Raw genomic sequence first — 16569 nt, 5'->3', positions numbered from 1 at the left:
TTAGAAAGAAATATATACACATCCAATTATTTCCAAACATCTCATTTGAATTATTTCAGAATTACATGTTGGCTTTTCCTAAATCAAAACTCAAAGAATATTCTAATATGTACATGAAACCTAAATTCACTATCCACCATTAATTGTTCGTTCACCTTTGCACTTTTTCACTAAGAATTTCAACTAATAATAAGATAATTCAATCACCAGGCAATAACTGGGGGAAAATTTAAGCATATCCTAAAAAAGGAAAATATATATTTATCTTCCAATACATAATTAGATTTCGTATACATGAAATCCAATACATAATAATTAGATTTCACTAACATGCACCTGATAGAGCGAAAAGACTTGTTATGAATTTAAAATTAAACCATTATCAATAAGCTATCCCTATGCTTAAGATTCATTTTCAGTATAAGAAGTTATTTTACATAACTGCACATTAATTTAACAGAGCAGATAAATGCAGTGGTATGTCAACAACAGGGAAAAAAAGATGTCATTTAGAACTTGTTTTCCCTTCCATAATTTTGTTTTCCTCAAAATTTTAGCATGTTTAAAGAAAAATAAAACGAATTTCAGGCTATTAATTGATTCTGTAGAATCTTTTAATAATCACAATTTAAAACATACCTCCTTTTCCAAAAGTTCATTATGTACCAAGCAAGCACGCTTGTAGTTAAAATTTGTTACTGAGGTGGGTTCAAGGTAAGATGAATGAAGGATATTCAAAACATCTTCAAATTCACGAGATCCTGGAGTTAATGGCTGAAAAAGTGCTAAAATAAAAAAACATTATTAAGATTATTCCATCTTAAATGTAGTTTCTTATATTTTTGTGGGCATGTTAAAGTAACTTTGAAATAAAATTTTTTAAAGCTTCAAAGCTATCTTTGCGATATTCAAAAGAGTACTTATTAATTCACTTTAAGAAAAATTAAAACTGGATGCCAAATTGACCAGTTCCTTCAGCAATGAGCATCTGGCATGACACATGCAGACAATGGTACAATTCAGCAAAACCTCAGGGATGCTACACCAGGCAACTTAAATTGCTTAAAGACTCTCACAAGAACTTGTCCATATACTTAGCTTGTCTTAACTCCTATTTTGTGTTACAGTGAGGAAGTATGTCTAGGACCATTTATTTCAGCAAACTAAATGTCTATATTCTAAATGAAAGCATAAAAACATTTAAGACATTCAGATGTTTATAGAATGATTCTATTTGCTTTTTAACACTAGATATGCTGTATCCACTGACATCTTGTATTACCAATATAAAGTGGTAGAACATTATGAAAACTTAGCAAAATGAAAAGTGGAACTAGAGTCAAACCTGGATATAATATCCTATCTAGCACTTCATAGTTTTGTAGGAGACCCTGGTAAAACAATTACTTAACCAAACATAATCTCAGTTCTCTCATCTGTATAGAAAACTCTAGGAATCCTAGAAACCACCAATATGCAAATGCCAAACATGAGACAACACATGGAAAAAGCTCGAAGCATAGCATCTGATGCATGCAAACTAAGACAATAGTTCTATTCCCTATTCCTCCAGCTATTCCACACTCCATTTAATTTTTAAGTCAAATATCTTTCTTGGACCAGTGGATTGCTGATCCAATAAACCTCAAATATCCACTTTATACATGAAAGTTTTAGCTTATTATTAAATTTCAAATATTAAATCTATACATATATTTTCTCAAAACCACAAAGAAACCACTTATTTTTCACTGTGGATAACTTATGTCACAGTTTATTACCATTCTTTCAACATACTATTTATAGAGTCCATAAATGTCACAATCAAAATACTTTTGAAAACAGTGTTCTCATATCCTTAAAGGTACCAGACAACAGCTAATAAGGTGTTTTTACTGTATTTTCTATACTTATTAGGCTTTAAGGACATAATGTCAAATGATATACCCATTCATGCACTCATTTGCCAAGCCATATACATAGGTGTGTGTGCATATTACAAAAGTGTTTGTAAAAATTTGCAATGACAGAATGTGTACAGACCAAAATGGTTATCACTACTGTGGGACCACAAACTCAAAAAAAAAAAAAAAATTAAAATTAAAAAAGGAATAACGCCAATATAGTTATAATGCAATAAGAACATTGACTAGGAGTAAGCAGAGAGAACTCAAAAAAAACCCCTACTAAATACAAAAAATACCTTATAATCAAATTTGTAACAGATGAACGTAGTCAATCTACTGATTGTAATCTCTATGAGACCGGTTAACTATATCTGCCTTGTCAATACTGTCTTTACCATACTAGTAGCTAGAAATGTGAGGACTGGCCCCAAATAAGTTAAATGAGTAAAGAAAATGAGAATTTTGTCAACTTTTTAATAAAATTTTTATAAAAAAATGATTGTTGTCATTTAAATTAGGTCTCACAAATTCAACAATTCAGTAATATATAAAACAAAAAAATGAAAGCTCAAAAGAGGAAGAAATACATTCTCTCAATTCAAATGTTTCATAGGATGTGGTAAGAAAAACTTTTTTGTGACTGCCCCACCTAAACTGGAAAAGACTTGGCAAGGAAAATAACATGTGGAATAGTCTTTATAGGCTTTCTCATCCAAAATGGGCCAAGCAAGATTTTAAAAGTTGGGTTTTATGCATGATTGATTTGTATGTTTCTGAACTAACAGTGACTTCAGACAGATAACATGTGCCAAAATGTATCACATGACTTCAAATTTCTAGATTTCACAAGTCTATGTAGAGGAAATTATTCTCCTTAGTTAAGCTACTCTGACACTTTTTCCACCATCTAATCATGAGTGGAAAATTAGTTAAATCATATAAATTTATATAGCAATTAACATTCAAGTTATTCTCAAAAAAGTACTTAACACTTGTTTCACCTCAAAATGATGTCCTAAAGAATTAAGTCAAATGCACTCAAGTAACTTGACTGCCACTGGGAAGAAAATTCTTGTGAATGAAAATAGAGAAAAAGGTGCAAGATTTCATTCAGGTCTAACAACGAACTGCATTCTGAGTATTTTTACATTTCAAATGCCTCAATTGGCTCTACTAGCGTGGCATGAGCTATAATTTCTACTTTCCTTCCCAATTATTATTTCTACAAAAATAAAATTATGCTCTATTTTTGAAGATTCAAGTCAATGTGGCATAAATGGTAGTTTAGAAATTTAATGTTTATATTTTAATGTTCTGGTGATCTATTTTGCCTTAAAAATCTTTTCAACACTGGATATACCCTGATCAACATACAGGGTCACCTCTTTTACAGAAAACATATACATATCATCTTTATTATGGGCCATTATTTAAGGCAATATTAACTATGACTATCTAATGAGGAAAAGAATATTTTATGTATTAATCGTTTACTTAATGTAAGTCAGTATCTAATATATTGTTCTCTGGATCCTGACAGTTATTGAGTCCGATAATTAGTTGGTTATTACAACTTTTCAGATACTATACTAAGAGCTTTACGTACATTATCCCATCTAATCATCAAAATCACCTATGAGGTTCATTATGCCTATTTCACAAATGAGACAGGTAACGTTAACTTGCTTAAGGTTACAGTTAATAGGACAGCTGGAATTCAAATTCAGGCTGCCTAGAGCTCCTGAAATTAAGTGAAAGGGATACACACACACGCGTGCGCGCATGTGTATATTTAATGCATATATATATATATATATATATGTGCGCGTGTGCACATGCGCGCTAGTCATTCCAAAAACTAGAAAAATCATTGCAAAAACTAGAATAAAATTTTTCCTCATTTGAGACCAGGAAATCATATACAACACTTAGACATAGGAAATTAGCTTAAAAAAAAAAAAATGTAATGTCTAGGATTATGCTATTTCTATCTTCTATGTGTCTTCTCTCAAACCTTTTCTCAAATATTTCTCATTTTAATGCATTTAACAAGTCCAAAGCTATAACCCTATTTTGGTATAGAAGTTAACAGCAGTAAAAATAGGCCACCCATACATTAATATACAATTTTGGTTATTTACAGCATTTCCATCAAATCTGTGTCAGAAAGGAAACTAAGTTAATTTCTTATCATAATTTACAAGGTTTTCCTATCAACAAAACTGATAACAGATGTTTTATAGGACTGAAGAACATATTTAGAAAGGTACTTGGAGATTTATAATTCCAAAGAGGAAACTGATTATTCTTACAATTCAGAACTAGAATTCAGATCTCCTGTCTCCCAGTCCATACATGCTATTGTTAAATATTTTTTATTACTGGTGGCATACAAAACATACTCAAGAATTTAATGTTATATTTAAGCAGTTGTAATAAGATATAAAATTTAGGTCCTCAAATAGCTTTGCTCCTTAGTCAAAGGACCATTTTTCCTCGATTACTGACACCAATTTAGTGTCAGAGCTGATCTTTGTATAGTTTGTATATGCGTAAATATATATATATATAAAAACAAGCTAAACTTTTAAAAGATGAACTGTTATCAAAATGTACAAATTGATAATATGAACTATACATTGCAATTTAAAGTAATTTATTGAAAAGGAAATAACAAAGGCTAGAGAGTACATGTGGTCTGCATTCTATTTGAAGACTACTAGTATTAATGATTAAAATACAATAAATATCTATTTGTTCCTCATAATAATTGCTTTTACAATGCACTTTTCTTCACTCTAGTAAAATTGTTAGACATAATACTTTAGGAATAGTGTTTCACCTTTAAATCAAGGTTGAACATACTGCAGAATTAGGAATGAATATGGTGGCAGAGATCTACAGAAACAAGTACAAATATGACACTGTTGACTTTTTTGGACTGGGAGATTGGTCAAAGAAAATTATACCTCCATTACTTAGAATTTACATGTACCTATCAAGCATTTTATGTGGATAACTGGATTCTGCCCACACTCTCCTTCTCAGGTTCAGTTTTGTGTAAGGAATCTATGGTTCTTGGAATCCATTCATTCATCTACAACTAATGAAGCACCATGTAAATTTCCTTAAGGAGACTTTGCCCCACAGTCTTCAAAAAGACAACTGCAAATTTTGTTGGAAAGGATGAGAGTTGGGGAGAATTAGCCATGGACCAGACCAGCAGGGATGCAAGTGCATGAAAGATGGCAGTTAATTCTATAAATAAGACACAGGTACATGAAGGGCAGTTAATCTTGCGCCCTACAGAAAACATTAATCAGAAAACTTTTAGAACGTGATTTCCCAAGAACTTTGGAAGGAAAAATTATATCAAATGCAATTACTAATTTTAACTTACTTTTGATGACTTATAGTATTAGATTTCAGAGTAAAAGAAGGCAATAGTGAAATGTCTACTGGCAAAATACAATTCCACAAATTGGTTAAAATGGAAGAAAGTGCCTTCTGAAACTATTACAGAAAGTAGCCCAGCCAATAACAAACACAATGCAGAGCAAAATCTTACTCTTCCAGTCACTTATCCTGTCACTACTAACTCAATGAGTTAATATTATAATGAACATAATCTTGAAATTCCCCAGCGATGAAGACATCCTAAATATTTCTAAAATTAAGAGGTTAGGAAAAAAACAAAACATCTTTTTAAATAGCTCAGATCAAAAGCTACATAAAACCCTTGTGCTATAAAAAAAGTCTTGCTACAGTTTGAGTAGCGACAAGAGGTATTCTACACCAAGGTTCAAATTCCAACTTTACTATTTACAAGCTGTGTGATCTTGGGAGTTAATTAACCTCTCATTACTTCATTTCCCTCATCTATAAAATGGGAACAGTACCTACCACATAGTAGAGATTACGTTAACACATTTAAACTGCTTAGAATGACAACTCACTAAGCACTATAAAGTATTTGTCAATATTACTTAATTAGAACGGCAGTATCTTGGATGTTATTGTCAAGACCAAGAACTCTTTAGTCAACAATTTATACTAGTATTAACCCTTAAGGTACTAAAAACATTCAAGTCCTAATTTTAAATTTCACTGGAAAAGTATAGTCACAAGGAAAAGCCTGCCATATTAAAATATGAATGCAACAGAACCTTTGATACTAAAAAGTACAAGTAGAGGTACTTACTATTCATGATAAATGATTCAAATGTCTACAATTAATACTAAGCCATATCCTATATATAAGGTGATACCTTTCAAGCCTTCCATGATTTTGGAATGAAGTGTGAAACTAGCAGCACCTGCTGCACTGTTTCTGATAAAGATTTTTTTTTAATAATGAAAAGGTGAATTTTCCTACTAATTTCTATCACCAAGCACTAACCTCTTAGCTTGGACAGGATGAAGTCCATAGTGGTAAAACAGCTGTTTATTTAACTTTTAAAGCCCCTATTTAAATCAGTATTGCATTATTCGACTAACTTGTCTATATTTAGACAAGTTAAAAATTACTCATTTTCATTCAACATGAAAAAAGTCCAGTGTGTTATATTCTCCTTATCCATAACTTCCCTAACAAGAGAAAGGTAACAACCTTTTGCCTCTAAGTGAAAATGGAAAATACAAATTTTCCCCAAAGAGAAAATCAAGACTCTGGAGAAAACAACTAGGTTTCGTATTTCTTAATTCCTCAATTATATCCACTTTTAGTGTGTTCGAATGAAGTCTTATTTTACAGAAGCCTCACAATGTAATTTTTTTTAAAAAAAGACGACAGTGCCTTTCAACATCTCCTAGTGCCTTCTCTCATTTCAAACCAAACCTTTTCAATTCTATCAAAAGTTAAAGGGTGGTACGTAATGGTTTACGATGTACCATAAACCATATTCTCAGTCACTTAAAACCTAAAAAAAGACCAAAATTTTATCAAACTAAAAAGGAAAAGTTCAATCTCCTACCTCATAACCAGAGTCCATCTGAATGTACTTCCAACCTACCCTACCAATTAATTTAGGCTGGGAATCTTAACTTTCCTCATACAGACTATACCATACTACTTAACCAAATACACCAAAAGAACTGACAACCATGACCTTTACAAGTATCCTCTTGAACTCTAAGATATATTACAGTCACTTAAAAGGTATTTCTAGAAAAGATATTCTTCATGCTGGTGGACAAAAGGTAACTTCATCTTTGTCAACATGATTCCTCACACGAAGGATTTCCTTGGGCTTTGTCATCCAAATAGAAAATAAGTTTAACTTGATTTCTACTTGATTTAAGGCTCTAACAATTTCAATTGTGCAAAACAAATGGAGTTGGTTATGCACATGGAAAGAGGAAGCACATGCTTCATTCCAGATTCTAAGGTGTTACTAAGATTCAATTTACAAATGAGCTTTCTGTAAATAAAAAAAGTCCATAATTTTCCAAAGTAAATCACGACAAACTGAACCACGCGTAAAACAAAAAGAGGCTTTAAACTGACTAAATCCAGAATATCCCAAATCACTGGATAGTCTAAAATAGTATTATGATAGAAATCAATGGTGATAATTTTGATCTCCATTAGAAATGTGTCAATATGGCATTAAGTTTAAAAAACGTAAACGTAGTTCATGTAACTGTTCCCATTTCGGTTCCGAAAACTAAACTGGACCTTTAAAAAAAAAAATCTGAAGCTCTCCTCTGCAATATCAAATTGGTGTCCCTTGGGTATAAGCTAACCTCTCCCTATTTTTTCCATTGGGAAATTACTGCACCAAGAACCTACCTTCCCATTCTTCTCAAAGACAATGAAAAAATGCACTAAAGTTTGGATTTAAAAAAAGAGAGATCTATTTAACCTAACGCTTCAAAACAATTTTAAAAATCTACATGGAAATGAAGTGTGATGGAAAAAAGCGGTGTGCATGGATCACATCTAACGGGGATTTCTAAAAAAGGGAAGACGCTGACATCGAGGAAATTTGAAGTAGACACATATAGCTGAAGAATTTCCACAGGGAGAAGCATTTGTGGTCCTCTGAACGCCATGGCCTTGGAGAAAGCTCCAGAATCCATGGCCACGGGCTATTTCCACTGTGAGACTTCTCAGAAGCATCCTTAGGAGGACACATCAGCTTCTCTGCCTTCAGGGGTTAGAAGGGAGGGGCGCCGAGCTCCATCTTTCCTCTCTGGGAGCTGCAGCCTTATGGACAAGCTTCAAACCTGAGCTACTTCCAACTTCCACGGGAAGAAGCGGGGAGCAGGGGAGCGTGGTTCCACCGCTTTCCTCTCGCACCAAGCGCAGCAGCTGGGCGGCCGTGGCAGTGAGGGAAGAGGCGGCTGGCGCTGCATGCGTGTTTACGTGTCTCAGATGGGTGTGGGAAGAAGACAGAGAGGTTCTAATGAAAAGATGGAGGGGAGAGAGAAAGAGGGGTTGGGGAGAGGGGAAGCACCACCTTTCTTTTCTCTGCTCTTCCTGGGGATCTGAAAACTCCTCCTAACGGGTCTTTCGGGCTCTTCGGGGCCTTTGGGCAGAGCGGTCGCGCCCGCCTCAGAGGAGTCCTGAGGCTGCTCTTGGCTGAGGCTCGGGGTGGCCTCGGCCGCCGCGGTCTCCTCAGGCCCGGCGCCGCCGCCGGGCTCCGCGATGCTGAGGCCGCCGCCGCCGCCGCCGCCATTTTGTGGGGAAGACTCAAGCTCCGGAAGCGCCTGCTTCATCTCCTCGTCTCCGCCGCCGCCACTTTCCCAGCTCGCGTCCGTCGGCGGAGAGGCTTCCATTTCCTCAGCAGTCGCCATCGCGCCGGCGTGAGGAGCTCCGGGAAGCTTCTGCCAACAAGGTCGACGGGGATGGGGGGGAAGGGGCGGCGGGCCAGCCTCGCCGCCGAGCTGCTCTGAGCCCACCCACCCCCTTCCCCCCGTGGTCGTGGGCCGCGCTCCCGACCCAGGAGCCTCTCGGGGGCCCCAAAGCGGGCGCCCCAACCGCGCGGCCCAGCCGCAAGAGCCGCTCCTCGCTCGGGCAGTTCTTCGGCCGGCCCCCCACCACTCAACGTGCTCGCGTCTGAGCCGGGAAGGGGCGGGGCCCTCACAGACCGCTCCGCCAATGGGGGTGCGGAGCCCACCTCCGCGGGTGTGGATAAGACCGCGCCGGGAGGCGGAGCCTCAGGGCGCCCGAGCCCGCCAAAAGGGGCGCCGCTATGCCCCGCGAGTACCTCGACGTCGTGGCCGATTACGGGTGAATGGGCCTCAAGGCGGGCTGTGAGTTTCAGGACCGCTCCTGGCCAGTGTTGCGGAAGAGGGAGGCGCGCCCTGCCAGGACCCCGTAGAGCTGGCGTCGCCTATTTCTAGGCAAGATTACTTTCTCTGTGCATGAGTTACACCGGCCAAAACTGGACTCAAGCAATGGGTGCCGAACGATCCCGACTTTGTGAAATACCTGCCTGCACATAAAACCTAAAGAAGAGATAAGAGAATGGGCTGCAGTGATAAGAGCCTGAAAGCCTCCTGCAGACTTCAGGGAGGGGTGTGTGTCAGTCTCCTGGATCTTGCATCTTTACAATAGATTATGCCCACCTGCTCCCCTCTTTTAAAGAATTAGAACGTGTACTCAGCAAGCAAGCAGTCAATATCTTGGATCCTTAGAAATGACTTCACAGCCTAGTGTTAAGATTTGGTTCTGGTAAGCTTGAGGGGAGGAGGGCTGCTGGCTTTAAAAGTTTTTTCCTTTGATGTCTTTAGGTTTCCTAAAGTGTGTGTATACTAAAGAAAAATATAAACGTTCGCAGCCACATTTAAAAATATACAGCAAGTAGTCCCTTAAAATAGTCAAGTAGAAAACCTTTTGAAGTTTCTGCAGACTCTGTTGAAACTACTAGCATGGGTTATCATGAGTACAGACAAAATTTACTGTTGCTTTCTATATGCCAGGCACTGGAGAGTGATTTACATACATTAGCTCCATTTAATCATCATAACAGACATTGAGGAAATGCCACCAAGGGGGCATAACTTATTGTGCTTTGCTTGATTGAGCTTCACAGATGTCATTTTTTACAAATTGAAGTCCAGACCCTCCACCAGCAAAAAGTGTACACCTGGCTTTATTGTGGTGGCCTGGAATAGAAACTGCAATATCTCCGAGGTATGCCTGTGTTATAAGTGTTTCAGGACGTTGAACAAATTAAGTTAAAATCAATTTGAAGTCAGGTTTATTTAACTGAAACATAAAGCACTTGCACTTGACTACTTCTCTAAGACAATCCTCACAGCAACCCTGCATCTTTTTGCATACGGATGAAGAAATGAGATTGACATCTAGTTCAGTCTCCTAGCAGCAAGATAAGGATTGGAACCCAAATCTCTATTCTCTAACTCCAGCTGTCTCTCATGGAGTTGACTGACTAAACCTATAATTATAAAACTCTAGGCCTTGCCATGTGACTGCAACTTAAAGAACATCCCCAAGAGCAACAGGAAAATTGGATTCCTATGTCCTGTGATAAATATCATTCCTTTTCAACAGCCTATTGGAAAAGCTAATTATGGCTTGCCTGGCCTATTTGAATCAGCTTAGTAAATGGAAGAAATGCGAGTGTAAAACAATTATTCCTTTTAGTAAAAAGTTTATGTAAAAACTTTTAAAATACTGGTGAAAACACTATGGGCTATGTTGAGACAAAATGTTCATTTTAAGTTAAAAGTAACCTTTAAATTTGGGAGAAGAGACTTTACTTGATATAAAAGGGGCTACAGAAAATCAGAAACAAATGTCGAGGTCTCTGATAACTTTCATTTTGTGAGTTCATTAAAGACATCTTTTAAAAGCTATTTTTTTTTTTAAATCAAGATTAAAAGATATAGGAACTAATTACATACTGGTGCCACTGCTCAACTAAGGCTGTTCTCATCTGTTCAGCAAAAGCCAACTTTACTTGGAAGGTAGAAGGCCTAGATTATGCATAAGGCAAGCATACCAGTTTGTGGTAAAGACCTAAAACTCAGGCCAGAAAACCATTTGTCTTCCACATGGATTGAATCTTAAATTTTGTGAGGATAAAAGTTTTATTCATTCTAAGTCATTTATTTAAATCATTTAAAAAATGAATCAGTATTACACCTTATAAGGTAGAAGAAAATTGGGAAGCTCTAACATAATTTTAGCTATATATTCAATTATTGATAGCAAAAAATTTTAGGTTCAGCTGGATAACAGTACTAATATTCAATATCGTAAATATTTTTAGTTGTCTGTTGGGTGCTAAACACTGCTGTGTTGAGGATGTAACTCTGAAGCAAGTGGGCATGGTTACCTCCTTTGAGTTTGCAGTTCAGTGGGGAATATACCTAAAACTAGGAACAATGGTGATGGCTAAGTGGAGACCTAAAGGTTAAGTGAAGAATTCAGTTACAGGGCAGAGATAGAGGGGGCATAAATTTACTAAAACCCACCTATCTCAGGAAAACTAACAGTGAGTTACAGAGGATATACATATGTGTTTATATATGTATGCATATAGATATCCAGTATATATTGGGGGGATGGGTACTAGGGGAAGAGCTACCACAGATGTTTATGGTTCTGGAGTATGGGCTACCAAAGGTTAAAAAAGGTATAAAACCTATGTTGTCCCCTACGTTCAACAATAACACAAGAAACATTAGAGAGCAATGTAAGAGTATATAATTAAATATCCAGGAACCACAGTCACCCTTTTAAATTTAGAAACAAAAATAATCCAGTTCAACTCCGTTTTAAAAACAGACAGTGGCCCAATATCATATAGCAAATAGAGTTAACACTTTTCTGTGTGTCTGGTACTGATATAAGAGTGTTATATGTATTATTAATCTTCACACCAAGTATTAATGTTATCTCTATTGTACAGATAAGGAAACTGAGGCAGAGGGCTCATTTAAATTTCTTAAGGTCATTTAGATTATAAGTGGGAGAACCAAGATTCTAACCCAGGCAGTCTGCTCCCGAAGGCCATGCTCTTAATAACCACTATATGTTAACCTTTCTTGTTATTAGCAAACAAATTTCAGAACTCAGTGCATTTTTCACTATGCCATTCCACCTTTCCTCAACCAGTTCTTTAAAAAAACAAGGTATATATGGTATAACTCAGCAGTAACTATCAGTATTACTGATGCGTAAACGTTTGACCTTACAATTTTACTTCTAGAAATTTATAATACAGATATACATGCTCATTCACATTTGAAAATGTTTATTCAAGTATATCCAGTGTTGTCTGTAATGGGATGTCAAGTGTCATTTGTAATAGCAAAGGACTGGAAACAACCTAAATAGGGTATAGCCATACAATGGAATGCTACGTAGCCATAAAAAGGAATGAAGTACTAATACATGCTACCACATGGATGCATATTGAAAAAAATCATATTATGTGAAAGAAACTAGACCAAAAAAAAAGCCATATATTGTATCATTTCATCCATGTGAAAGTTCAGAATAGGCAAATTCACAGAAACAGAAGATCGGTATTTCCCTGGGGCTGGAGAGATATGGGAATGGGACAGGGTTTATAAGTATAGGATTTATTTTGAGAGTGATAAAAATATTCAGGAATTAGATATGATGTTAGTTGCACAACTTTATGACTGTACTAAAATCTATATACTTTAAAAAGATGGATTTTGTGATATATGAATTATATCTCAATTTTTAAAAAATGGACTTTTTAATTCCCCGAGGGCATAGACTCCAAGTAGCAGACTCCCTTTCCCTCATCAGCTTTGAAGAAGCTTCCGTGAATTCTACAGCTGCCAACAACTTGAGAGTGCTTAGAAGAAAATTCTTTCCTAATGAGTGTCCAGGTGAGAATGCAGCCCATCTGACACCATGATTTCAGCCTCCGAGACCCAGTAATAGAAACCAGATAAGGCATGCCATGCTCTGACCTACAGAAACTGTGAGATAATAACATGGATATTATTTTAAGCCACTAACTTTGTAATAATTTGTTATGCAGCAATAGAAAAATAATATAAAGGTTACAACATATCTAGCATTTTCTAAGTGCTTTGCATATGTTTATTTTATTTTCATAAGAAGTCTATGAAGTAGGTATGCATTCCTGTTTTTTCTGATAAAGCTCATTATGTACTTAAAAAAAAACAGAACAGAATGGCTAAAATGTTAACATTTGTACCAAAAAGAGGAAATACAGTTAAGTACATAGGGCTATTTGCATAAAACTTGTGGAAAGCTATACAAATAACTAGCAACGTTGGTTGCCTATGAAAGGGAATGGGCTGGAAGACAGGTGGGCGAGACTTTTCACTTTATATCCTTTTATTCTTTAAAGCACATGAACTTACTAAAAAAATTACATTTTAAAAAGGAAGGGAAATAAGATAAAAGCATGCTGAGAAGCTGTTGTTGTCAGTACTCAGTAACTCATACAAGGGGAAAACGGTAATATCTTAATCATCATCCAGAAAGTCACTACAGAGATTTTAGAAGGGTCCCTATATTTTGACATAGAGGAATTAGAGACTTCCACCTGCTAATCTAAGCAATTAGGTAAGTATATAGTCAGAGTTACAATATTCACACATAGTAAAACAAAAGTGTTAATAGTATTTTTGAAGTGAATGCACTAATAAGATTTGATGGTAACAACAATCCTTAACATTTGCAAAGCAATTTTGTCTTTTTCTTTTCAGGTAAAAGATGTTGTTATTTGACGCTCATACATACCTTGAACCTTCAAAACTTCAATGTCACACAGCTCGGAAGCTTTCTTTTTCTTCTTTTTTTTTTTTTTTTTTTGACATTCTATTGAAATGCATCAGTAGGAAAAGAATAATGGCCAGCCAATAAAACCACTACTAAGATCCAATTCATAGAACTTTAAGGATCTTAAAGAATAATTAGTCTGATCCATTCCTTTTATGAATAAAAAGGTATTACAAGCCTACAACTCCATTGCTTATTCAGATGCATTGAAAAATATACGAAACTGCCGTTCCTTCTATTATGCTTGAGCTAAAACAATTCTACTTCCACGGAGTTATTTTCTTTCCCCAAAGAACTTATCTTGTTACTGAGTAGATATTTCTTGGGTGGGTCCCAAGAAAGCGTAAGAAAGGCCCTTTACTTTGGGATGATATTTACTCATGGTTGATGTCTGGAAGTCTTTCCATGCAATGAAGAGAAGGCACAAAAGAAATCCTCAGTTAAAAATAAGAATATAATTAGGGATGAGTAACTAGGCAAGTATTCCTTCAACTTCACAGCTGATTCTGATAACCACAAATCTCAACTAAAGCCAAGAGCTGTTGCTAAGGTTTAAGTTTTTGTTTCATTTTTGAGTCAAACCCTTCTAAGATTTCTGTTACATGTAATACCATGAATGAATCTTACATGCACAATGTTAAATGAAATAAGTTAGACACAAGAGTATATACCGTAGGATTCCATATATATGCATTAAGGACAAGCAAAAATGATCTATGGTAATAAAGTAGTTCCCTTGTGTTAGGAGCTGGTGGGAGGACTCAAAGAGGACATGAAAGAACTTTCTGAAATGATGGAGATGTTCCATATCTTGATCTAGGTTATAGTTACAGGACAATACATACATATATATTTATTAAACTGTACACTTAAGAGTTGTGCATTTTACTGTATGACTTTATTCTTCAAATAACAAAAATAAAATGAAACAAAACTCTTCTGCAGGTTCTCATACTTCAAGGGATAATAAAGACAGGAATTCTTCATGTGACATAGAGAGCCCTGCTGTTTTGGACCCTGTCTATGTTTCTGTATCTACTTCCCTAAACTCCTAGATGCTCCTTCCGAGCATCTAGACACATTGTTAACTTTCGCACATGCTGTTTTCCATAGTGTGCTGTGCTCTTCTCACCACCCTCTTCCCCATTAGCTTTTGCACTTCTTCTGCTTAAGCTTCGCTTCCTTGTATAAGCTTCCTTGATCACCTCCCTCTTATCCTAGGTTGGGTTCCCCTCTGGTGTCCTCTTGAAACCTTGTTTCTTTCAATTAAACTATCTCTTCTCTCAATCTGTATTTACTCCCTTATTTGTGGAATGATTTAATTAAATCTATCTTCCCACTAGACCCTATGCTCTACTATGGGCTGAGTGGTAATGTCCGGGTTTCTTTGTCATAGTATTCCTAGGGCCCAGTAATAAAAAACATATTTGACATGACCTTTGCTACATAATCAGTACCGATTTTAAAAGGATATTAATTGGCAAATGTCCATCAACTGATAAATGGATGAACAAAATGTAGTATTATCCATACAATGGAATATTATTCGGCCACACATTGGAATAGAGCACTGAGACATGCGATAACATGGATGGACCTTGACAACTATGCTAAGTGAAAAAAACCAGTACAAAAGGCCACATATGGTATGATTTCATTTATATGAAATGCCTGGAATAGGGAAATCTATAGAGACAAAGTAGTGGTTTCATATAGCTGAAGGAATAAAGTGAAAGCTAAAGGGTATGGGTTTCTTTTAAGAGTGGGAAATGTTCTAAAATTAATGGTAACTGTTGCACAACTCTGATTACACTAAAGACCGTTGAATTGTATGCTTTAATAACTGGTATGTAAATTAGATTAATAAAATGATTTTAAAAGAAGGAAATTGGCATAGTGTTCCACTAATAACTTAGGGAAAATACTTTTTCAGGTATATAATGCAGGAAGTTATTTGACCTGCAACCAGTGCTTAAATTTGTGTTAAATGTGTAGAGATAACTGAATAAATAATTTTCTGCTTTTTCTCCAAAAAAAAGAAAAAGATAAAAAAATAACACTGGATTTTACCAGTACAGCAGCAACATAATGCAAATATTGTAGCTGAATTGTAGCCTCGGTCAGTTAAGGCAGCAGCAATTGTCATCTATTCCCTATACAGGCCTATATCCAGCCATTTCAATATGTGAATATATAAGTAGCTAAAGTGCTTGCTGTGTCTTTTCTTGATTTTTATATTTAAAAAAAATTTTATTAAAGTTAATATTAACTCCCTTAAAAAAAACATTAAACAAGCCTAATGAATTATCAATATAAAATAATCCAAATCCTTTTCCAAAAACAAATTGCATTTCAACTACTTAAAATAAAAATTAGATTATCGTAATAAATACCTATTTCAAATGTTCTTTTCCACGATATTCCCAAATACACAAAAAACATGTTTTCCTCAATTATTTTTCCATTTAATGTAAAAAATTCCTAGTTAGGAGAGATTTGCAAAAATAGATCCTTACAAAAATTAGAATCTAGAGTATTAGTACCTCCCCCCCACCCCATGGCTCTGAAAAGATAGGCAACTAATTATTATAAATTTTCTTCTAAGAAGTCTTTGGGGAACCAGCCAAGTTTAAATAGGGTAATTGGTAGGTCTATTGTTGCAATTTACATGATTATAGAAACATAACACCAGACATTTATCTAATTGAAGAAAATATGGTGTTCAGTTACTTATTTAGAGGAATTCTACATGTGGTTTGCCACATTTGGTGATTAATTCATTCTCTTGAGACTCTAAATGTGCTTCTCTGGGGTCAATATGGTAATAATGTTTACAAACTCAGTTTTCTTTTACTTTGCAAAAACTTAAAATATATATTAAATATTAAATACTATCTC

At 35.7% G+C, this 16569-nt stretch overlaps 1 protein-coding gene and 1 long non-coding RNA gene across 9 annotated transcripts in view; one reads left to right on the top strand and one right to left on the bottom strand.

Annotated features, from left to right (window-relative positions):
* The window catches only part of TASOR (transcription activation suppressor), a 42582-nt gene extending 33622 nt beyond the window's left edge, over window positions 1–8960 (bottom strand). For 5 of the 8 annotated variants that reach the window (XM_016131585.2, XM_016131581.2, XM_016131587.2 and 2 more), the window contains exons 1-2: window positions 8369–8960; window positions 640–785 (exon numbers count right to left, since the gene is read on the bottom strand). In XM_016131585.2, coding sequence (XP_015987071.1) covers window positions 640–785; window positions 8369–8705 — 483 coding nt within the window. In that variant the 5' untranslated portion in view covers window positions 8706–8960. The remainder of the gene's footprint in view (window positions 1–639; window positions 786–8368) is intronic. The other 3 variants (XM_016131586.2, XM_016131582.2, XM_016131584.2) reach the window with 1 other exon arrangement.
* Window positions 8961–9015: 55 nt separating this feature from the next.
* Window positions 9016–15554, top strand: LOC118601773. Its single transcript, XR_004950594.1, has 2 exons — window positions 9016–12746; window positions 13599–15554. It is a non-coding gene; the product is annotated as an uncharacterized LOC118601773 (long non-coding RNA).
* Window positions 15555–16569: the final 1015 nt, after the last annotated feature.

This window comes from Rousettus aegyptiacus, unplaced genomic scaffold, assembly GCF_014176215.1.
Source record: "Rousettus aegyptiacus isolate mRouAeg1 unplaced genomic scaffold, mRouAeg1.p scaffold_m13_p_4, whole genome shotgun sequence".
In the NCBI taxonomy this organism is placed as follows: domain Eukaryota; kingdom Metazoa; phylum Chordata; class Mammalia; order Chiroptera; family Pteropodidae; genus Rousettus; species Rousettus aegyptiacus.
Note: the sequence above shows the minus strand (reverse complement) of the source record. Positions and strands in the feature narration are given on the sequence as shown.